Raw genomic sequence first — 25,221 nt, forward strand, 5'->3', positions numbered from 1 at the left:
AAAAGCCAATGAATCCCAAAGTGGGCGTTTATTTATTTATCTTTATTTTGAATTCCTGAGATTCCAGGCATGTATCTGTGGGTTTCTATCAATTTCAGTGCCTGTAGCTATACAAGATGGTTGGAGGGTTGTAAGGTTAGATGCTATCTGCCCGAATCCCTTTTTATACGCGAAAGTTCTTGACAGAAGCAGCAATACTAAACCAAGGAAATATCCTAACACCTCAGGTAATTGACAGACTATTTTTTTAACGTTACTAAATTCTTGGCTATTTAGTTATATAGTTCATTCTATGTGATATTTCAATTTGTATTATTTAAGTAACCAACAAATATGGTTTAAATCAGGCAGAGAAACAGTGAATATACAGTATGTTATGCTCAGGGGAACTTCAGAGTGCAGTTCTTCAATATATCATTGTGCTTAAAAAAAATGAAGATGGAACTGGCAGAGACTCTACGCTATCTATGCACTTAAATTAACAGATTTTTAGACAGATTGTGGCATTGCTAAATTACATTTGCTCATGTGGAACAGTTAGGAATTTTTCCATTTATATCTGTTTTCTAAGCAAAAACCCGGTCGACTATGTAGATTACAACTTGTGTCTTATTCTAGGGAGATGGCATGTCTGTGGCTCCCATCTTGCCTGCCACAGTTTACTTCAGAGTGGACCCAGTGAGTCAGAGAGGGGAGAAGATGAGACTGTTCACTGAGTGGTTTATCTCAGAGAGTTTGGAAGGAACATTCTGAGAATACTTGAGAGAGGAGATTTTATTTTATTGTATTTTAACCATGTTACAATTTCAAGCATTGATTTAATGAAAATCTTCTCTTTTTGATAGTCCTTATGTGCAGAGCAGTCTTTCTGTCATACATAATTTTATGAAATATACCTCAGGCAACAAGATTTTTCTAGGGACAATTTTATTTCCTCTTCTTGATGCTTGGCATGGGATTGACTGTAGCCCATAGCTGCTTCTATCACTTGATTTTTTTTTAAATGGCTTTATTGAAGCATAATTGACATTAAAAAAAAAAAACAACTGCATTCATTGAAAGTATTCAAATTGATAAGTTTTTTGTGTTTTTTTCCTGAGGAAGATTTGCCCTGAGCTAACATCTGTGCCAGTCCTCCTCTGTTTTCTTGTGGGTGGGACACCTCCACAGCATGGCTGGTGAGTGGAGTAGGTCCATGCCAGGCATCCAAACCCACAAACCCGGGCTGCTGAAGTGGAGTGTGCAGAACTCTAACCACTTGGCCACAGGGCCAGGCCCCAAATTGATAAGTTTTGACAGGTACACACATCCATGAAACCATCATCACAATCAAGATAATGACTATATTCATCATCCCCCAAAGTTTCCTCATGCCCTGTTGTACTCCTCACTCTTGCTTTTCCCCAGCCCCCCAAATAATTGGTCTGCTTTCTGTCATTATACATGAGCTTACATTTCCTAGAATGTCACATAAATGAAATCATGCAGGTACTCTTTGGACTGACTTCTTGCACCCAGAATAATTATTTTGTGATACATTCATTCATGGTAGGTGTGTATCAATAGTTCATTCCTTTTTATAGCTGAGTAGTATTCCCTTGTATGGACATACCACAGTTTGTTTATCTGGTCACTTTTTGAGGTACACTGAGTTGTTTCCAGTTTTTACCCATTACAAATAAAACTGCAATGAACATTCATGTACAAATCTTTTTATGGACATATGCTTTCATTGCTTTTGGGTAAATACCATGAAGTAGAATAACTGAATCATAGAGTAAATGTGCGTTTAACTTAAAAAGCTGTCAAACTGTCTTCAAAGTGGTTTTATCATTATACATTCTCACCAGCAGTGTATGAGAGCCTCAGTTTCTCCACATTCTTGGCAATACTTAGTTTGGACTTAAAAAAATATTGCTATTATTGTTTTTTAATGAATAGAGCTCTTCTTTTTAATTTGATGAGCAGGGAACTTTCCAACTCTAGCCTTCTCTTTACAATCTGTCTTCAATTTGCAAAATTTTTCAGACATAAAACTATTTAATGGATTTTTTTGGATTCGCTAATTCTCTAGTCATGATGGGTTATTGTGAAATTCAACGTATACCATTTAATAGATTTCAATCTCCTTTTCTCATTTGTACAATTACATTTACTAGTTTGATATTAAAAAATAATTAGATGCCATCTCACCTTAGTCCTCCTTAAATAATATACAATTGCAGCTGTTAGACTGCTTTTAAAAAAATTATTATTTTTTAACCATTATTAAAGAAGTGTGATAGTATCTCATGGTGGTTTATTTATTTATTTTTTTTTAAGATTTTATTTTTCCTTTTTCTCCCCAAAGCCCCCCAGTAGATAGTTGTATATTTTTTTTAGTTGTGGGTCCTTCTAGTTGTGGCATGTGGGATGCCACCTCAGCATGGCTTGATGAGTGCTGCCATGTCCTCGCCCAGGATCCGAACCAGTGAAACCCTGGGCTGCTGAAGCAGAGTGTGTGAACTTAACTACTTGGCCATGGGGCCGGCCCCTCTCATGGTGGTTTTAGTTTGAATTTCGTTAGTGACTAATGATGTTGACTATCTCTTTATATGCTTATTTGCCATTTGATTATTTTCTCTGATAAAATGTCTGCTTAAATCTTTTGCCCTTAATGTTTTTGAATTGGGTTGTTGGTTTTCTCATTATTTTGGAGTTTTGAGAATTCTTTATATATTCAGGATACAATCCCTTATCTGATATGTAATTTGTAAATATTTTCTGCAAATCTGTGACTTGTACTTTTCATTTTCTTAACAGTGTTTTTAGGACACTTTTAGTTTTGACAAATTCCAATTTACAGATTTGTTCTTTTATGTATCATGCTTTTGTTGAAGTAATTTCAAATTTCAATATTCTACCTTAAATATTTGGTAGAATACGATTCACCTGTGAAACCATTTGGATTTGGAAAGGTATTGTGGGGCAGGTTTAAAGATGCAAATCTAATAACTTGAATAGTAATGGAACTATTGAGGTTATCTGTATTTTCCTGAGTCAGCTTTGGCAGTTTGTGACTTTCAAGCAATGCGTCTGTTTCATCTGCATTGGCAAATTTATTGGCCTAAAATTATCTGTATATTCCCTTATCATCTTTTAAATATCTGCAAAATCTGTAGATATAATCACCTCTCTCATTACTGATATTGGCAAATTTTGTCTTCTTTTTCTCCTGATAAGAGGTTTATCAATTTTATTGTTCTTCTCAAAGAACCAGCATTTGGTTTCATTGATTTTCTCTATTTTTCTATTTCATTGATTTCTACTCAGATCTTAATTTTTTCTCTTCTTCTGCTTACTTTGTGTTTAATTTTTCTTTTTCTACTTTCTTAAAGTGGAAGCAGAGGTCATTGACTTGAGACCTTTCTTCATTTCTAATATAGGTGTGTTGTGCATAAATTCCCCTTAATTACTGTTTAGCAGCATCTTGAAAATTTTGACATATTTTTTGTCATTTTCATTCAGGTCAAAATACTTTGTAATTTCCCTTTCTATTTCATCTAACTAAGTTATTTGGAAGTGTGTTATTTAGTTTCCAAATATTTGGGCATTTTCCGGAGTTTTTTTTCTTATTGATTTCTAATTTAATTCTATTGTGGTTAGAGAATGTACATTGTATTATTTGTACCCTTTTAAATTTGTTGAGATTTATTTTATGGTCCATGGTGTGATGTGTCTTAGTGATTGCCTTATGTGCCCTGAAAAGCCTGTTGTTGGGTGAAATGTTCTATAAATGTCAATTAGGTCAAGTTGGTTGATTGTGTTGTTCAAATATTCTATAATCCATTACTGATTTTCTCTTTTTTGGTTCTATCAATTATTAGGAGAGAGATGTTGAAGTTTCCAACTATAATTTTAGTGTTTCTATTTTTCCTTGCAATTCTATCAGTTTTTGCTTTACATATTTTGAAATTTTGTTATTAAGTGCATAAATATTTAGGATTCTTATGTCTTTTTTGATGAATATATCCCTTTATCATTATGAAATGACCATCTTTATCCCTGGTAATATATTTTGTTCTGAAATCTCCTTTGTCTAATATAAATATAGCCACTCCAGCTTTCTTTTACTGGTGTTAGCACCATATAATCTTTTTCCATCCTTTTACTTTTTAACCTGTTTGTCTCTTTACATTTAAAGTGCATTTCTTATTGGCAGCATATAATTGGGTCCTTTAATGTTTTCAAAACCAAAGATATAATAAAGACTTTTAAGACATAAAAAGCTGAAAGAATGCCTTATCAGAAGGCCTTCAGTATAAGAAACATTGAGGGATATCCACCAGGCAGAAGTGTTTTTCTTTCAGTACTTTAAAAGTGTTGCTTCATTGTCTTCTCACTTGCATTATTTATGACCAGAAATTTGCTGTCATACTTGTCTTTATTCTTCTGTATGTAACGTCTTTTTTGGGCTACTTTTACAATGTTCTCTTTTTGTGAGAACATTTGTAATAGTCTTGTAATAGTATAGTAATAATGTAATAGTATCTCATGGTGTTTAATTTGGATTTTCTGCCTTGATCTGCCTGGACTCTCAGCTCTGTCTCCTCAACTTAGAGAGTCTGCCAGATTTCATCTGGGTTCCCTCCCTGTGCCATGGTCTGGAAACTCTCTTAATGAAGTAAGCTGGGGAAATTGTAGGGCTCATCTTTGTTTCTCCTCTCTCATGTATCACTGTCCTTCATTGCCTGACCTCCTGTGTCCTGCAAACTGTTGTTTCATTCCAACTGCTATCCAATTTTTGGTTGTTTCAGGCCAAGGGTAAGGCTGGTCACTATTACTCCATCTTGACCGGAAGCACAAATGTTGTGTCACTTTATTCTGGTTTATATGTTAACTATGTGGTCAGCAAAGCAAATGGCAACATAGAGAAGTAAGGGAGATGATGTGGCATTCAGCAAAAGAATAGCTTCAAGAAAACTGCAAATAAAAAAGTGCGACTCAGCTTGTTTATTACTAGGCAACTACTCGTGAAAGAACCAAAATCTTAGGCTATTATAATAGATTAATGAATTGAAGATGGTAGAAGTGAAAAATGAAATAAAATAGGATAAAAAGAGTAAGTTAGAAGATCACAGGATAGAAAACGCCTGTTTAGACTGGGAAGTGAATAAATGTCTCATTGAAATTTGGGGTTGCAATGGGCAAATTTCAGGATGGATTATATTTTAAATGTTTTTTGTTGTCTTATGAAGGAAACATACTCCCATGAGATCACCTGTCTTAGGGAGAGGTGCTGAGTCAGTATAAGGGCCGTGGGGCTGGGAGGGAGGCAGAGATTCTCAATGATGAGCAGACGGCAACAAGTAATGAGGGTGTTCTGTGTCCCCTCAGTCCCAATTGTTAAACCCAATAACATGTAGCAATGTTTAATGGCTTCTGATTTCATTGAAGCCTCACAATTATATTTCCACTATGTATTAGTAAATTAAACTTTTAATAGAGTTTTTAAAATATTTGGAAGCAAAGTGAGAAGGAAGAAAAAATGAAGCTGTGAGCAAGGATTTGGCTGCTGCTTCCTTGAAGGAGGAACTTAGAGGTTATTTCAGTCCTTGAGAGACCTTGTTAGAAGGTTGGGACCTCCTCTTTCTCTCAACTTTCTCTTCATTCTCGGCTGAAAGAGAAGGTGAGTATTACTCCAGAATCCACCAGGCAGCATCCCCAACTGCTGTGGTGAAATAGAGAGATCACTCTGTCAAGAATAGAAGTGACACCAACTAGACACTAGAAAAACATATTTTTCAAGATGACAGTAGGTGTTAGAGAAAATCTAGCCAGGCAGTTCTAGAAGTCTTTTCATGTTTTGAAGTTGTTTCCATTTGCCCAACAGAACAGCAATAACCTCATTATCCTTTGATGAAGTAACCCTCTTTTGGCTTATTCTCCAAGTTTTGTCAAATGTTCTTATGCATTATGTTTAGATCTCTGGTCTGAATTAATCATTAAGGTTTCTCATGTGTCAATGCCTGGTGTTTTCTTGAGAATGATGTGCTTTGTGTCCTTGAGCAAACTGACAACCTCTGAGTCTTCAGTAACACCTGAGCTCACTTTCTACAGAAACTGAAGTATGGAACAGCATCTTGTAACGTGTGTGTATCAAAAGGTAATAGTAAAATGCTTTTTTGGAATCTGTAAATATAGAATGAATTCTAACCCGTGAAAAACTTTAAATAATTGTTTTGAACAGATCCAATCAAAATTTTGTCGCGAGAGGGAGAAAGCACTTTTCCCACCTCTTATAATTCTCATGTATTCAGTCCCCAAACATTTCTTGAGAAGTTACCAACTGCCAGTCTCTGTTCTCTGCCCTCATGAATCTTGAGAAAGCAATTATGGGATGTTTTCTGTTCCACACTAGCAACCTGATTTTCAAAAAACAATGTTCCTTTTTTATTCCACTTCAGAAAAATAAATATGGCCAGTTGGTAAGGATGTGTGCTTATACTTTGGTACTCAGTGACTTGAATAATTCCATAATTTTATAGTTTTATGTTACAAGTTCTGTAGAAGGTTGTTAATAAACATTAAGTCAATAAAAGGCCATTCGTATAAAATTTTTATATCATCATTGTGTGTAATATCGAAGAAAACACACTTCTGTACCTTGTGTTCTTAGAATTCTGAACTCTCACTTTCTGTTGTACAATGGGCACTTGATAGCAGATCCTCCACCAATATTGCCAACCTCCATTAAAACCATGACTGTTTTGACTCTTCTTTCATCCCAGAAATTTGCAAGATTTGCTTGTGTTATGCAATTCAAGGCAAACCCTTCGGCTATGCCTGTTGACTGAGCCAGACTTGACATTTGCTTCTGTTCGGGAAAAATGCTTTAGCTGCCAAACTAATCTCTCTGCACAGTAAGAAGCAAATATCATGGAAACAAAATAAGTACTTTCTCAAATGATGTTTTAAATGTGAACATAGAAAATGGAAATTCATCCTTCTTGAAGTAATCAGAAAAGGTCAGCCATCAAGCTGCCTCTCTGTCCTTGGAGGAAAACACCCACTCTGAACATCAATGATAAATTGAATGTACTGAGGGGGCTGCAATGCCAGGGTCACTTCCTCTCTGTCATGCCCCATCCTCCTCTTTCCTCCATGTTGTGTCCCATTCCCAGCTCTAGGAATCAGTCCTTAGGTGTCACACCTTGATACCTAATTACGCTAGAGTACAGTGTTTGGAAAACAAATGAACCTTTTGTTATTTTTTAAAACTTCTTTCATATCCTGTGAGTTTCTATACCCTTGGTTCCTATATTCTCTTTTTCTATGGATGCAGCATTTTCTCATGTGATTCTCAGTGCGTGGCTCCCAGGGCCACATTTTCTGTTTGTCCTCTTTTCTGAGCTTTGGTCTTACATCTCATGCAGTTGGAAAACCCCTCACACAAACTCATCCACTGAGGTATTCATTTGTACCCCAAAGCAGATCTTTCTCTGGATTCCCCTACATCTTCTAGTTACACCACTCACTTTTCTTCCGTAAGGCATAAAGCCTTGAAATAATCTCCAATCTATTCCTTTCTCTTCACCCTCCATATCAAGTAAACTGCTAAGGTCTACCCTTAATTCTTTTCCAGAGTCACCAAACTAGAGCATTTCCTTTTCATTTCCAGGCCCATGACCACTGAGTGCTTTCTTGTCACCCCCTGGACCAAGTTTCTGCATGTGTTAGACTGTTCGTCACAAATCCAGTAATCATTTCTCTGGCTGCCCGCTTTGAATTAATGCTTTGCCTGGATCCTCTGTTTGGTTACTGAACCCACACACCCTTTGCTTATAGATCCTTCCTGAATTCCTCCTTTTCTCCACACTCAGCTTCTAGGGTCCTTCCTATACACAGCCTCTGGTCCCTCGTTGGTCCAAGAGGAAGATTTAGACTCCATTCTTCACATAGTTGCTATACTGACGTATTTTAAATGTCTCTTTGCAGCTGTTGATTTCTTACTAACTTTGAGTAATTCCTCACTGTCTACAGCTTAAAGTCCAAGTTGTTTAGCCTGAGAGTTAAAGCCCTCAAATCATCTGGCCTCTATGTACCTCTCTAAATGTTTCTCCCATTGCTCTTCAACTTAAAACTTCTATTGTGAAAAACTGGTCTTTCAGGCATAAAGTGTGAACTCAGAATCTAGATCTTTGCATATGCAGGGCCACCTCCTCAGAACACCCTTCTCGCCCCTTTCCACTTGACTGAGTCCTGCTATCCTTCAAGACTCACATTAGGCCTTCTATTCTTAGTGAAACTTGCTTCATTTACCCGAACACATAGTAATCTACCCATTATACTCTCCTGTCCCACCTGTTATGTGAATCACTCATATTGGCTCTTATTATTTGCTACCTTTCATGCTTATTAGCCTTTTGATGTGTATGTTTGATCTCCCCATTCTGTCTGTGTTGGAAAGATCTGGCATAGTGCCATGCTTCAAAAATTGTTTATGGTTGCTGATAATGATGTTGGCTGAAGTAGTTACTTTGGCATTTGTCAAGGACACTGTCTGTACACACGTAAGATTTTTGAACAAGGAAGAAAATGGCACAATTATCATTCTCACTGGCTTAGGGGGCTCTTCTTTAAGAAATCTTAAGGAATTTTACAAGCAGCAGTAGGAAAAAAATCTTTGACAGCACAATTAATGTGTCTTGGGGATGAAATACTCACATGCAAATAAGCAGGAACAAAACCCAGCAGGACTGAGTCTGGGGCCAATGCAGACATTCTTTTCTTCCTTGGCCTTGACCTACTTTGGCATCCGGCCCAATAACTCCTTGTCTCTGGCAACATCTGTTCCTGGTTTTATCTGCTTGACTTCCAGGTCCCTTCCCTGCTTCACAGACTACCCATTATTGCAATGACCCCTTTTGGTTTCCTAGCTTCTGAGTGCCACACACTGGCTTCTGACGCAAGCTGCTGACTCTGCCGCCTTATCTACCCTCACGCCTCTCCTTCCACTAGGTCTAAGCAATATATCCTCAGCATTATAATTTCCAGTCATCGAACATTCTGAGGCTGCTATTCAAAGATCGTTATTGAGAGTCTTTTGTGATTTACAATTTGTAAAATTTGAAGAGTTTCCTAAATGCCTGCGGTATATTTTTATTCTGGCTTTTCTGTGTCTTCACACAGGCTCTTGCACTGTGACATTAAAAAATAAAAATCCTGCAAAGGTAAGACTCAGTCTTTCTTGCAGCTTTACCTCCCAATATTGGTGATGGGTCAGCAAATCAATCATCCACTCTGATATAAGTGTGTCTTTGAGGATTAGCTGATAGCATCTGTGAAATTCTTATGGCAGCCATCTTGCTTAAAGTTTCAGTTGTTTGAAGCCAGTTCTGATATTGTTGAGTTCCTTTATGAGTTCAATAGAGATAGTACAGCAATATTTATGCAGTTTTCTTCACTGATCTTGGGTATGAAATAAAGAACATCAACTTTTGCTGTATATAATTCACTGTGGTCTGAAATTAGAGCATCAGAATATGAGTTGTATTATATCTGACTCAGGGAGAATTTGATGATGCTCATGCCAGTGATGGAAGGCATGCTCAGGTGCTCTGAGAGCTTTTGTGAGCCCTGGGAAGCTTTTAAGTGAAGAGGGCCTTCCTCTTGAATCCATCTGTCCGCAGTCAGATTTGGCTACTGCTTGGAACCAATGGGCATCAACAAGGATCAGTATTCATGACAAAGACTTCCTCTGCTTCCCTGCTCATCTTGCCTCTGAACATTAAGAAAAATTATGCATGGAGCAACTGGATATCCACATGCAAAAGAATGAAGGTGGACTCTACCTTACACCGTATACAAAATTAACTCAAAATAGATCAAAGATCTAAATATAAGAGCTAAAACTATAAAAACTCTTAGGAGAAAACATAGGTGTAAATAAATCTTTGTGACCTTGGATTGGGCAATGATTTCTTAGGCATGACACCAAAAGCACAAGCAGCGAATGAAAAAATCAGTCAGTTGGTCTTCAATAAAATTGAACGCTTTCATGCTTCAAAAGACACTATCAAGAAAGTGAAAAGGCAACCCACAGAATGGGAGAAAATATTTGCAAATCATATATCTGATAAGGGTCTGGTATCCAGATTATATAAAAAATCTCTTACAAACTAACAATAAAAAGACAATCCAATTTTAAAATGGGCTAAGAATTTGAATAGGCATTTCGTCAACGAAAGTATACAAATAGCCAATAAACCCATGAATAGATTCTCAACATTGTTAGCCGTCAGGGAAATACAGCTCAAAATCACAATGAAATACCACTTTCTACTTACTAGGATGGCTATAGTAAAAAAGACAGATAATAGTAAGTGTTGATAAGGATGTGGAGAAATTGGAACCCTTGTACACTGCTAGGGAGAATGTAAAATGGTGCAGCTGCTTTGGAAAACAGTTTGGCATTTCCTCAAAAGGCTAAACATAGAATTAACGTGTGACCCAGAAATTCTGCTCCTAGGTGTATACCAATTCCAGGAGAATTCAATTCAATTCCAAGAGAATTGAAACCCACATATATATAAAAACTTGTACATGAATGTTCATAGTGACAATATTCATAATAGACAAAAGTGGAAACAACCCAAATGTCCACCAACTGGTGAAGGGATTAAAAGTAAGTGTTATATCCATGCAATGGAATATTATTCATCAATAAAAAGGAATGACATTCTGATACATGCTATTACATGGATGAACCTTAAAAACGTTAAATTAAGTGAAAGAAGAGAGACAGAGAAGACATAGTGTATTATTCCTTTTGAAGGGAGAGGGGGAGGGGTGGTTGGGGAGTGATTGCCAATGGGTACAGGATTTGTTTTAGGGGTAATGAAAAAGTTGCATACTTATATAGCAGTGAGGCAACACAGCTTTGTGAATATGCTAAAACTCTCTAAATTGTGTACCTTAAAGAGAGTATTTTATAGTATGTGTATTTTATTTCAATAAAATAAATTAAGGCAACCTTGACCTTACGTCTGTCATCAAAGAGCTCTGCTTCCCCTTGCCATCCATAATCAACCCTTCACCACCCAGATCCTTGACATGTCAAAATTATTTTTCCCATTTAAATTTTTTACTTTTATTCTTAAAGGAAACTAGATAGTAGTTTCTGTGAAATCTAGTGGGTTGTTGTTAGCGTTCCATATGTAGGCACAACACAGTGACTCTCTATGTTTGTGTCACAGATGCAATGGCTTTAGAAGCTGAAGTTCTGTAGTTTATGACTTTGAAAGGAATGGAGATCTTTTAAAAAAATAGGGACAAAGCCAGGATATCCTGCTTTGGTAGATAACTCCATGCTTTACAAGCATTTGTTGTTTATGGTATTAAAAATAACGCTTAAAAGTATTAGTCACATTTTTCAGTAAGGTTCTTCTTGAAATTTTCTTCATCTTTGAAATGGGAGAAGAGCCACATAGTGTATATTTAGTAGAATTCCAATGGCAATGTGCATGTTTCTCATGCTGTTAATGATAGGACAGAATCCTTTTATTTAAGAGTAAGTCTGGGGCCAGCCTGGTGGTGCAGCGGTTAAGTGTGCATGTTCTGCTTTGGTGGCCCAGGGTTCGCTGATTCGGGTCCCGGGTGTGAACATGGCACCGTGTGGCAAAAGCCATGCTGTGGTAGGCGTCCCACGTATAAAGTAGAGGGAGATGGGCACGATGTTAGCTCAGGGCCAGTCTTCCTTAGATAAAAGAGGAGGATTGGCAGATGTTAGCTCAGTGCTAATCTTCCTCAGAAAAAAAAAAAAGGGTAAGTCTGCATAACCCTAACTTTCTTCAGCTTTGGTAGATATTATAGACCATGCTTAAGTCACACTTTGGGCTTCATCTTCCTTGGATAATGAAACTTTGTTAGTAGCCAGCAAAGCCGTGCTAACCTTATTGTGAGTGGATAGACAAAGACATCTCAACTGAACCAGAAACAGAAGTGGAATGGGGCAGTGATTCATGCAAGAGAGTAGTTTTCTTCTTGTGATTCATAATGTCCAACCAAGGACAAAGGGACAGAACCTGGGCACATTGGACTTATGCTGGTGGTGAACTGGACATCTTTATACCCCAAGCATTGGCAAATAACCTTCTCAAACGTCAGATAGTTTCAATTTTTATTCTTTATTGAGATCTGATGTTTCTTTCCAGTAGAAACGCTTCAACTTTGGTGCAGTATGGCTTTGCTCAGCTAGCTTGCTCTGCCAAGTTGACAGGACCAGGTGGAGAGGAAGCTCTAGGACTTTTAGTTGGAAGTCCAACCCTAGCCCTGGGGAGATGTGAGCCCCGTGTCACTTTAGGACCATACCAAGTCAGCTTGTGAGGGATCCATGGTTTCATTGCCCAACATCTCTGGCATCCCCTGCCTGACTTTTTAGTTTTGGATCTAGGATCAACTCTTGCACTGGTGTCTTAATATTTTATACACTGCAACATCCTTTGTCTGACTCTCATCCTCTCACTCATCTTTGTTCATCTCTGCACCTGGCCCATCTCATAGAGCTCCAAAGGCTTGGTCCAGAGACATCTCCCTGTGCAGTGGGACTAAGGCCTCATCCTCCAGCATTTGGCTGCAGGGTGGGGAGGCCCAAGTGAATCTGGTTAAACAGTGAAGTCTGTCTCTACATTGTAATATTTCTAAGTCAGTAGTACCCAGCCTTTAGTGAGCATCAGAATCACCGGAGAGGGGGGAGGGGAAGCACGGGGAAGGCAGGGTATTAAAACACAGATTGCTGGACCTACCCCCAGAATTTCTGGTTCAGTAGGTTTGGGGTGGGGCCTTTGAGTTTGCATTCTAACCTGTCCCCAGGTAGTGGCGTTGCTGCTGGTCAGAGGCCACACTTTGGGAACCACTGCTCTAGGACTTCTCCCATTTAGGTTTTCTCTATGTTTGTTAATTGTGGTCACAATACATCCAAATATGTGAGACTTTATTGTACTTCTTAGGTGATTTTGAATTGTTTTCTTACAATTATTTAGAACGTGATATAAATTTAATGCAACATATTTAAAACTTTATTAGAGCTTTTTTTTTAGAATAAATTACCAAGGCAAAAATACACAATAAGATTTAATAGTAATGCCATATCCACCATGGCATAGATCATTGAAATCTCAATGCACATTTCTGTATCATACCTTCTGCCTTTTCCTCCTTCTATTCTTCTCTTCTTCCCTCCTTTCCTTCTTTAAACATTTATTTAGTGCCTGTTCTGTATACTGAGCTAAACCCCAGGGTACAGAGATAAATCAGTTGGGAGTAAATAAGTAAGGTTGCAGACAAGTCAGACATGAAAAGAGAACAGTGACGTGTAACAGGGGCTGCTGGAAGTATCTGTGTGTCCAGTATTGAGGGAATGAGCTTTGCAGGAGGTAGGTAGGACGGCGGGTAAGGTACCCCAGAGTCCAAACTGAGGAGCCAGCATGGAATTTGTAGCCAAATTAGAGGGAAAAGGAATTCTAGTAGCATTAACATTATAATGTATTTTTTTTCCTCCTTTGCTAAGTAGTTTAATTTGCATCTTTGAATTAAAAAATTATGAGCCAGTAAGACCTTGAACAACAGTGAAAAACAAGATGCTCAATGTTCATACTTTTAAAGAAAATAACTACTGGGGCTGGCCCAGTGGTGCAGCAGTTAAGTTTGCACGTTCCACTTCGGCCCAGGGTTCGCTGGTTTGGATCCCGAGTGCGGACATGGCACCTCTAGTTCAAGCCATGCTGTGGTAGGCGTCCGACATGTAAAGTAGAGGAAGATGGACACGGATGTTAGCTCAGGGCCAGTCTTCCTCAGCAAAAAGAGGAGGATTGGCAGCAGATGGTAGGTCAGGGCTAATCTTCCTCAAAAAAAAAAAAAAAAGAAAAGAACTACTGTATACTTTATCTCTTAGACATAGTTATATACAGCTGATAAAACTGTAGAAACATTTTAGGGAAGTTGAAAAAGGCCTCTATCACAGGGTTGTATAAATGGATGGATTCTGGGTCCGCTGAGACATGCAGACCCTACGATTGGTCGGGAGAGACTCAGAAGTGAGAACTCAGTTGGAGAATACACCAAGAGGCAGGTCTTTGCTGTGGAAGGGCGCCACCTGCTGGCCAGCCGTTCTGAACTGGCTAGGGCTGGGTGCAATTGTGTATTACTCACCTTGGAAAACATGATCCTTCCATTATGTCCTAATAATCTAGGCTAGCTACTTCTCAAGAATCCTTTCTATTCTATAAAATGAACACATGTGTTTGGACTTCTACTATATTAGGTTGTAAGAATGTGCCTCAGTGAGCAGATGGTCATAAGGCATTAGGAAAAAAGCAGGAGAACAAGGTCAACAAAGCCCAGTTTTTAAGTACATGGCCCTTAGACTTACTGTTGGACAGAACCAGGGCCTGTCTCTGTAACTTACTAGCTTTGTGATTTTGAGCAAATTACTTAGCATCGCTGAGCTTTCATTTTCTCATCTGTAAAATTGGAATATGATATAAAATTTTAATGAGGATAAAATATGGTAAAAATAAACAGAAACTAAGATAATGAAAAGTGTTTTGCGTATTATAAGTACACGATTACTAAAACAACAGCAAAAAAGCCACAAAGAATCAAAGCATTTGATATAAATGTAGCTTAATCCATCTGGAGGTTGCATGAAAAGATATAGTAACCTGCCAGTACACCCTAAGAAGTGTTACAAGGAGTTGCTTTAAAATTATAAATCATTTCAGACAGATTTACCCTCAGGCCAGGAGAACCACAAGTTTATCAGTGCGTCAGTCAGTCAGCACACTGGGGGAATCACATGATCGAGGCTCAGCTCTTGTTTATTTTTGATGGCTTGGGTTGAGTTGAAGCCCTGAACTTGCGAACACAGCATCAGTGAGGAAATGGCCGAAAGTTTTCAATAATCATTGAGAAAAGAAAACATTTTGTTTAGTGGGATAAACTCACTTATTTAAGCTAAATTCTGAAGTCTGAGAAGTTTCGTGGTGATGATACATTTAGTTAAAGGAAAAGCAGATCCCCTGTCCCAGGCAGCCGTAACCTTTCTGTGTGCTCGTACAAAGAAGCTAGAGTGTGATAATTGTGTTTTATTGGCAGAGGTAATCTTTGAATCTACTATCTTAAAGAATCTTTAATGTAGAAACATTCATAACTCTGCCTTCTCTGATTTTTTAAAACATATATAAGCATTATTATAATGAGTCAAAAAGATCAGTTAGAGATGCTAGAGCCAGGAACTGCTTAGTATGTGCCAGACATTAAACTAAGTGCTTACAAGTACTAGCTTGATTTAATCTTCACAAGAACTGAATGATACGTACCCATTTTACAGATAAGAAACATGAGGCTTAAAGGGATTTGTCACTTGTCCTAAGCTTTCATCTATCGTTCGGCTGGTGAGTGACGAAGCAGAGATTTGAACCCAAATTTCTGTTTCTGTATGAGTACATGACTTAACCATTATGTTATACTGTCTCACCAGTCGGTTTCGATTTGCCATGGTAGATTATCACTTTACAGATCAGCTTCCTATTGCCCAATGCCTGCTGCTGGTCACCCAACAAGATAGATCTGCAGCTTTTGTCCTGTCAGCAAGATGCCCTGGCATCCCTGCCTGCAGATGTAGATACCTCTTAATGGGAGTGTGGAGATCTCTGGGCCTCACACAGATGCCCAAGGACATGTAAGGTCCAGGGTGATCTCTCTTTGCCAGGAGTGACCCTGATTTGAAGTGGTGGGGTGCATTACCAGTCCATGTTTCTTTTCTGTCTCTTTGCCTGTGATGAACACTGACCCCTTGGGGCCTCAGAAAGATGCTCTGGGCTATTCAACAGTGGGAGGGGCTTTGCCCCAAGCACCCTGGGGTGTCTATTCATGTTTTCCTCTTTAGATACTTCAAGAAAGACCCATTTCTGGAAGTAAGACATCCTTCTCTGACCCGAGAAGGCTTTAAAATAATACCTGAATTTCTTACTTTGAGACTTTGAGCCTTTGGTAATTTGGTTTGGTAATTTTGTTTCTAGTACACTTTGTGTGTTTTCCCCTAAGTCTGTGTAAGAAGGTTGCACGGAAATGCTGGGGACCCAGCCTGACCCTTCTTTACATTCTGGTCCAGACTTCTGAGTGCATGAGGCCCATGCGGCCCAGGCCTGTGTGGAGCTTGGGCTCCAAGCTGGTTGGGCTGTAGAGTTGCCTGGCTAGGCCTGTTCTCTAAACCTGCCTGGGTTTGTTTGTATCTACTTCATGCACATCTTAGATCTCTCTTTAATTGTTTTAGCAATTCATAGAAAAGAAAAAATTTTTGTTTTTCTAGAATGCTTGGGAGATTGTACATGGAAATTGATAGCTGTTGTATGCATTTTCTTTCATTTTATTAGTAGTAGTACTAAAAAAAAAATACAATGAGGCTGTGCCATCTGCTGGTAATCATTGAAAGTGATGATATGAATAGGTGTGCTTCTACTTCTTTATTTCAGAATAAATATTCTGAAAGGACTCTTTACGTGGTCAGTTTGGAAAGTCCAAAATCCCAATGTGGGATTTTGCCTAAATCGTTATTTCATCTTTCTCTCTTTTTCTATCTCAGAGACACACACATACTCTATGCCTGGAAAATTTTAGAAAATATAGTAGAATATGTCCAACACTATTCTAAATCTGTATATTAAAAGTAATGTTCCAGAAATATTTTAAGATATACGTATATGTATATAATATATGTGGTATATGTACTATATTTGTAATATAATGTAATATCTATACATAATACATATAATGTGGTACATCTACGTTACCCGTAACAATCCTAATAATAAGTAGTAGTAATATCTCCATTTTACAAATGAGGAAACTGAGGCACAGAGAGGTCAGGTAACTTGTTCGAGATCACACACAGCTGTTAAGTGGTGGGACTCAAGTGACGTGCTTAACCACCAGACTCTGACTCTTCCATGATTGGAAGTTTCCTGGATGACTCAGGAGGCACTTCAGATTTGGGGGGTAACTCAGAACTCACCGTTGAGAACCTTGGGTAGGAGTTTGGCTTGGTGGAAAAAGCACTGGACCAGGACTGAGGCTGACAGTATTTTAGTGCTGGCTCCACCTTTATGAGCTGTATATACTTGCATGTCTCTCAAACTGAATCTCACTTTCCTCGTCTGTAAAATGGAGATGACGGTGACATCAGCCCATAAGCTTCACAGAGGAGTTGTGAAGACAGATGATAGAATGAATGTGAAAGACACTTGAAAACACTTCAAGTGCTCCATAAATATTCTGAAAGGACTCTTTACGTGGTCAGTTTGGGAAGTCTAAGCTAAGATTTCATCACTCTCAGTCGAGTATCTGCCTCACTCATCTGTGCTGTATCATCAGTGTGTCTTTAAAAAAATTCACATGCTGATCTGTGTCAGTTCCTTTTCGGGAGAAGTGAGAAGTGTTACCCCTCTCCCCTTGGAATGTGATCCTCTCGCTGCTGTCACAGAGAGCGTTTTGCTCCACTAGGGAATTGTCTCTCTTTTTTTCACATTTAAGAAGCATTGCTTTTCTTTTGTCCTTCTCACCTAAGAGACTAGAATCCTGTATTGCAAGTGAAAATTGCCTTTATAAATTTTAATGAAGCAAAATCACACATACTAGAATGAAAGAGGTCTTATCTGAGCTGGACCAAGCCTTTGTTTTACAGATAGAGACGCCGAGGGTCAGCATGAGGGACCTGTCTATATCACCAACAGATTTGGGCCAAAGTGAGGCAAGAACCCAAGTGTCCCAATTTCCTGCCCAGGGCCAGTTCTCCTCCATGACCCTGCCCCTTGTGCTGGGAAGCCAAGGGTGTTTGGGGTTTGTTTGAGTCCTTTGTTTTATTACTGATAGCTCTTCTACAAGGAATGCCTTCCCTCTCTAAGCATTTGTCCTCTGTTACTTACAGACGAAGACTGCATAAGCTGGGCGTGTCGAAGGTGACCCAGGTGGATTTCCTGCCCAGGGAAGTGGTGTCCTACTCCAAGGAGACCCAGACTCCTCTGGCTACACATCAGTCTGAAGGTGAACTATGTCTTTCGTTTACTTTCCACATTATCTCTGGAGAAATCGGCAGGGAGTCACGTCCTTCCTGTTGATTTCACATCTTACCATAAGAGATTTCACAGGATACAAACGTAATGACACACCGAAGGCTTAAGTAAGGCTCCTTCAGCTCTGATTTTGAAAGCCCTGGAGAGGGAACCCAGTGGTATTCCTACAAAGGACCTATGAACTTAAAAAGCGATAACTTAGTGAGGTCACACTTTGTCAAAACTGTGTGAGGAGGGGGGGAAATCATCAAAGGGTGATGTAATAGAAACTTTTCAGAATTTTGTCAATAAGAAGAGTGTGTACATTAGGATTCATCATTTGCAGGTGTCAGCAAACTATAGCACACCACCTGTTCCTCAAAATAAAGTGTTTTAGCGTAGAACCACACCCAACCATTTCTGTCTATATGGCTGCTTTCCTGCTACAGTGGTAGGGTTGAGTAGTTGTGACAGAGAACCTATGGCTCACATAGCCTAAAATCTTTACTGTAATCTAGTGCTTTATAGAAAAATTTTGCTGACCTCTGATACTCTTTGCCAATTCAGATGACAGCACACTAGAGTTTCTTACCATAATTTTAAAAGATTTTCTGTGCAAGCTCCACATAGGTGAATGGGAATTGAACTCCATGCCTCCATCCTGCGTACCAGAAAACGTCAAGTGGAAAATTAACATGCAAATCCCAGTGAATCAAAAAAATACACTAATACGTTGAAGCTGATAAATCGGAATGCTTCCTAGAAGTCAAAAATTACGCCAAAGCAGAAGAGAGATATGTGTGCACTTAGGATAGAGTAAGTGAAGGTTGCATTGTTAGAGAATAGCATTATTGTTATAGCTAAGAAACTTCTCTTTTTTAGCTTATGTTAATTTATTGTTTGATGTGGTGAGGAAGATGGTAGAATTCTGGGTTCATTGTCGTTATGCAGGAAATATTGAACACAAGCCATGGGAAGGAAACATGATTTTCATTCCCTGCTTGGTTTACAGCAGATACATAATCAGTGCAGTTTGGTTTGTGCAAGCTACAGAGATTTTCAGTTTGGGTTCTAAACACATGATGTCAGAAGCAAAGGGAAGTGTGATTCCCGGAAGTAGAGCGCTGCCTGCAGGCCTCAGAAACCTTTCCTGGGCGGTGCTGGCTGCTGCGACAATTCTTTGGCGGCAGGGCCTCCATTTTTCAAGTCTGATGTTGAAACGAGTTTTAGACGCAAACAAGGAGCACCCTCTGGTGGTGAAATTTTAAACCAACCACTCCAACCAACCTGAGAGCTGTGTATTACTGTGGCAGAAAACACAAAGTTATAAAAGCCTGTGGGAGTTCACTAGTCTGTCCTTGGGCCTCCAGGCAGATCAGGAAGATCATTAAAAACCAACCTTGCCTCCCAACCCAAACATTTGTTTGAGTTAATTTGCTGCCAGAGGTATTTCCAGAGCTGTAGCCTGAGGTATGTTTATTCAGCCCCAAATTTGACCCATAACATAAAGTTATACAACTGAAATAGGAGAAGGAGTGAATTATTTTTTGAAAATGTGTCGACTTAAGATATTGGAAATGGTACAGAAATATTTACAAGGTAAGATAAATAAAGGATGAAAAGGCATCAACTCTAAACTTTTAAACGGGAACACATCAAAAGGAAAAGCTTGTGCATTCCATTTTATGACTGCAAAGAGAGCTTGGGAGCCCTCATTATGCTGTGGTCCAAGCAGCAGGAAAGAAGGAATTTATTTCTCAGCTATTGGCAGAAGTTCTTTCTGTTTTGTTAACAAGACTCCTAGAGTTTTTTGCGGTGATGGGTGTTTCTACGGTTCAAATTCCACAATACAGATTTGAACTCAAAGCTTGCTACTGTAGCTCTAGCCATTAAAGCAATCCCTCATGGGTTTAGGCAGGAAGAACTTTAGATTTGGGTTCAGCAAATTGTCCTCTCACTACAGGCGATTCCTTGACCTCTGGCTGCCCAGAGCCGCCCAGCTGTCTGGCTGTTGAGGTGCCTGGTGCTTGCCTTTCACCTGCGTGTGAAGGGAGCTGGCAGAGGGAAAGCTGGGAGGTGGCAGCAGGCAGTCAGCAGCAAGGGTCTACCAAACAGCAGGTTTGAGTTGGCTTCCAATATGGGGCTTGAGCCATGGCAATGTTTTCATGACAGCTGCAGCCATTCGGAGGCAGGAAACAATGAACTACTGGGTTTTATGATACAGTGTGGCTCTTGGATGGATAATATTTAAAGCTGTGGTGAATATAAGATCCATTTTAGCTCATTTTTGCCCATAGTGTATGAAGGAATGCTGATTATTTTTTAAGTCATTATTTGACTATGGAGACTGTAAGAATATTCAAACTAATGATCTCAGAGCACTGATCTGTTCTACAGCTAATGGAGTTCTAGTGCATTCTGTTTTTCACATGTTCCCACTTTACTCTTTAAAATAAAGGGGAAGGTACTTCAGATTTGCCCAAGCTTAAGCCTCTTTTCTCCACTATGTACTTTAATGAACAGTCTCTTAATTTGTGATCATAATGACTTGTTATGAGAAACACTCCAGAGAATGAGTTAAATCAGGAAGATTTAGAAATGACGTCTGCATGAATACTGTTTTTTCACTACAAGTTGAGACCTTTCCTGTCTGCTTAGGTCATCAGTTGCAGAGAAATGTGGCTGAGAATAAGAAACAGTGATTTGGGGAGTAAGATGTCTCTACCCCCAAAACATTTGAAGCACATGCTTTTTATTCTGAAGTGGTAAGAAAGGAGAAAATTATAGTTTCCTGCCAAATTCCCTCTGCCTCACTTTCCTGTTATTAATGTCTCCCTGGACTGACCGTGAGGTCCTGAGGTTAGTTAGGAAGCCAATCTTCTGCGTATTTATTATAGCGGATAAGTGATGGCTCATAATAGCCACCCAACAAATGCTGTGCAATGACAAAGATGATGCCAGACATCTTGGAAACTGCAAGTTCTATAATGATCCCTGGGAGAATGTGAATTTCTTAACTTCCTGGAAAGATGTAAGCCAACTGGAGGGAGTAGGAGGAAACATACAACCTGTTGATAGTTTTGAAGAGTTCTCTGACCTTTGTCTCCTCTTCATGATACCTTATAAACAGGAACTTAGTGGCCTCAGGTTGGCCACCCCCCTCCCTCGTCTTCCCTCCAATGCCTTGTTTGTTATATCCAAGAAAGACCAATCTGCTTTCATTTTCCAAAGTGCCACACAGCCTCATGCCTCCATTGCTTGCACATACTGTCTCCCTGCCTGGAATGCCATCTCTCCTTTTTGCCTTCCTTCAGGACCACAATCAAGGGTTAGCTCCTTGGTAATTTGAATTCTGGTTGACATCACTCCTCCTACTGCGAGCAGCGTCCATTTTCCCCTTATCACGCTGAATTTATTATTTAAATGTCTACCTTTTAGACTGTGATCTCCTTGAGGGCAGGGTGTGTGTTCTTTACCTCCATGCCCAACACAGTGCCTGGCACAAAGAAAGGGGTCATTAGATATCAATGGAAGAAAGGAAGAATGAGATGATTCTAGAGGAATAAGAAAGAAAGAAGAGAAAATGTTTATTATAATTTGGGGAGGATGGAATATGACCCATACAGTAAGGCTACATGGGTCTTATGGAGTTTTTAAGGAAAAGTCATGACAGTGAGATTGTGTGGAGAGGGGACAACTTCAGTGTTTCTATTTCAGTCCCCAGGCTGGTGTAGACATTAACTACCGTGAACGTGACACAGTTATGAGAACTGAAGGAGAAAATCACTGGGGCAGCCTGGGTTGGCCCAGGATAGAGCACAGCAGTGATCAGGTTTTTACTGTGCAGAGATACTATTTAAAGGACTTTGAGTTTGGAACTGGGGGTCAGGAATGTGGCTAAGGAAGGCTCTTGTTTCATCTTTGCACTTTTTAAAAACTATTTTTTTGGTTTGTTAAGGAAAATCTACCTTGGCTTCCCATCTTCTCTAGTATATCCTCAGCACAGAAGCTGCAAATAGGGAGAGAGTTGCCCAGATAGTCTCGTCTAGCACTGTCCAATAGAAACATAATGAGCCATTATTAATTTTAATAATATGTTTTATTTAACCCAGTATGTTAATACAATTATCATTTCAACATGTAATCAATATAAAAAGTATCAGTGAGCTGTTGTACATTTTTTATATTAAATCTTCAAACTCTGGTTTGTATTTCATACTTACAGCATATCCTAATGCAAACACTAAATTTTCATTGGAAATGCTTGAACTGTGAGAAGATTTCATAAAATTTACAATGAAAAAATAGATTCATATACCACTGTCATTCCAAACATATTTAAAAGCTTTTCAATAATTTAATCAAATACTTGTTTTTACATTTAAACTTAAATTAATTGAAGTTACACAAAAGTAAAAATACAGTTCCTTAGTTGCATTAGCCACATCTCATGTGCTCAATAGCTGCATGGAGCTAGTGGCTCCTGTATTGGGCAGCTCACGTCTACAGCAACCCGTCATTACACAGGTGCAGAGGCTGAGACCAACAAAGCCAGCCTTATCTTCACTTCCCCATGGCTGGACAGAGGGGTTTGGGTGAGAAGACCTCCCTGACCTCCTTGTTAGTTATCTGCAACTCTGCTGCTCCCTTCTCCCTCTCCTTCTATGTGAAGTGGTGAGAGATCATAATTAAGATTTGGGTTCTAAACTACTGACAGCTGAGTTCTAAATCTTCTACACCTTGTGGCCTCAGGAGCATAATTCTTTGATACAAAATTGCCAAATAAAGTCATTTTACAGAGAATCTAAGTGGAAATATTTATTTGGAACCTCAAATCTGAAATCAGGCAGTTCTTAGTGATATAATTTCCTGATGGAAGCCAATCCTAAAACACCTGGAGATGACTTGGGAGAAAACAGGCTTTGGTGTTATAACCTTGCCTCAAGCTCTTCAACTGGACCTTACACTTTTTCTCTGAACTTATTATTTTAAGAACAGCCATGTGTTTAGTGACAAACCATGGTAGCATTGGGATGCAAATTAAAAATCCCTAGTGAAAATGATACACACTAATCTTGTTTTTAGCTTCTGTTCCTTAGGTAAGAACTGACACTATTCGAGAGAGATATTGATATCTGCCATGTTTGCTTCCTTCAAATATCCCTGCTATTTCCCTCTGACACTTGATTAAAGTGCGAATCCTCTTTTAGAACAAACTGCAGAGCCTCCAGGCTCGTTGTTAACAAGGTCAGGGATTGAGGGATCCTCTCTTGGGATATTAGTTTTCTTTAACAATGTTAATCTCATATCATCTTGGCAAGTCTCTTCGTGAAAGACAAAAAAATGATGAGTTATCTGAAGAACATAGGCATTTCAGACGTTATTTTTTAAATATTATTTATATTGAATAGTCAAAATTTTGTGGTTAAAAAAAGATAATTCTTTTCCCTATCTCTGAACCACCTTCTCAGCTATGGGTCAGGAGAGCTTTGATGGTTTCGTTCTTGATTTAGATTAGATATTAGAATAGATATTGGCTTAGATGCAAGCCAGTCTTCATATTCTAAAGGAGAAGCCTCATGCTAAAAGTTAACATGGCTTTTAAAGCACCTAATGAGAGTCCATAGATGGTACTATCAAATCTCGGTCAGATAAACTCATTTATCCAAAACACTCCTTCCAGTGAAAAACAGAAGGGTGCTAAGTGACAACTAAAAATGAAACCAGAAATGTAATAAAAAAGACAAAATGCAGAGCAGGACTTGGTACCAGCAGACACTGTCTTATTTCCTATATTTCTGTAATCTATAGGTCAATGAAGGAGGAGGGACATTGAGAAGAATGGCCCTAGAGCATCGTGTGAACTTTAGATTCAAAATAAGATTACATCTGGGTTACAGTACTGTACTGGAAAATGAACATTATATCTTAGGAAGATAGTCTGGGAAGTTCCTGTTTGACTGAGTTAGCCACTTAATTAACCAGCATATCGCTTTCTCTAGGTCAAAGGTTAATGTGCTTTGTTAAATTTCTGGAGTTCAGAAGTAAAAGATTTTCTATGAAATAAAACATTGGTCCTTGAGGGTATTATACTGAGTGAAATTAGTCAGAGGGAGAAAGTCAAATACCTATGATCTCACTCGTAAGTAGAAGATAAAAACAATGACAAACAAACAAATAGCAATGGAGATTGGATGGGTGGTTACTATAGGGGAAGGGAGCAGGAGGGCAAAAGGGGTGATTAGGCTCACATGTGAGGGGATGGACTATAATTAGTTTTTGGGTGGTAAACATGATGTAATCACAGAATTCGAAATATAATGTACATCTGAAAGCTATGTAATGTTATAATCCAATATTACTGCAATTAAAAAATTAAAAAATAAATTAAAAAAATTTTTTTTAAAGTATGGAGAAAAAAAAGAAACATTGTCCTTTTAATGTTGTTATGGTGGATCCATCCCTTTAGTATTTCATACAACTTTAAGGTACCTTAAAGAGCCTCTTCATTGCAGGAAGTTGAATAATGAAACTCAACTGAGGCTAAGGGCCTGGAAGCTCATGTTAAGAACACAAAAGCAGTTCTGAGATTTTTTTTTCTGACTCCAAGGCTCACACATTGCAGGTAGATGGTCTAAGTACACTTCACTGAAAAAAATACCTAATATACAAATTATAGACCTGATATCAAGTAAATATGTAACCGTAGATCACTAATTGCTTCTCCCAGGTCCATTTACCAATCCAATCCCTTTGATCCCTCAAGGCATCCCCTCTCATAAGTCCTCATTCCTGATAATGGACATTAATTCTATGTATCACTAGTGCCTAGCATAGTGCTTAATATGTGGTGTGGGAATGGATGGATGATCTGGCTCAGCTCATAGGGTAACCTCAACTGTCTGCCTCATGAGCCAGATGATGGAAGAAATAAAGGAGAGGTAGGTCAAAGGGTAGGAGGTGGGAAGTGGTGTTCTAGAATTCATAGTTTCAAACACTAGAAACGATGGTTAATTTAAATTGGAAAGAGCTTGAATGGAAGGCTATTCTGTAACTCACAGAATCAACATGAAGATTGAAAAAGTAGGCTCAGAAACCAAGAGAAGCTAATTATTAAAAAGAGCCAAAACCC

General features: G+C 38.8%; 1 protein-coding gene across 8 annotated transcripts in view; it reads left to right on the forward strand.

The window, feature by feature from the left end:
* The window catches only part of DYNC1I1 (dynein cytoplasmic 1 intermediate chain 1), a 282,884-nt gene that overhangs the window by 52,547 nt on the left and 205,116 nt on the right, over window positions 1–25,221 (forward strand). For all 8 annotated transcript variants that reach the window (XR_006889871.1, XM_046670321.1, XM_046670323.1 and 5 more), the window contains one exon: window positions 17,966–18,081. Coding sequence is in view for 7 of the 8 variants with exons in the window: in XM_046670321.1 (XP_046526277.1) it covers window positions 17,966–18,081 (116 nt within the window). In the remaining variant the exon portion in view is untranslated. The remainder of the gene's footprint in view (window positions 1–17,965; window positions 18,082–25,221) is intronic.

This window comes from Equus quagga, chromosome 8, assembly GCF_021613505.1.
Source record: "Equus quagga isolate Etosha38 chromosome 8, UCLA_HA_Equagga_1.0, whole genome shotgun sequence".
Taxonomy (NCBI): Eukaryota; Metazoa; Chordata; class Mammalia; order Perissodactyla; family Equidae; genus Equus; species Equus quagga.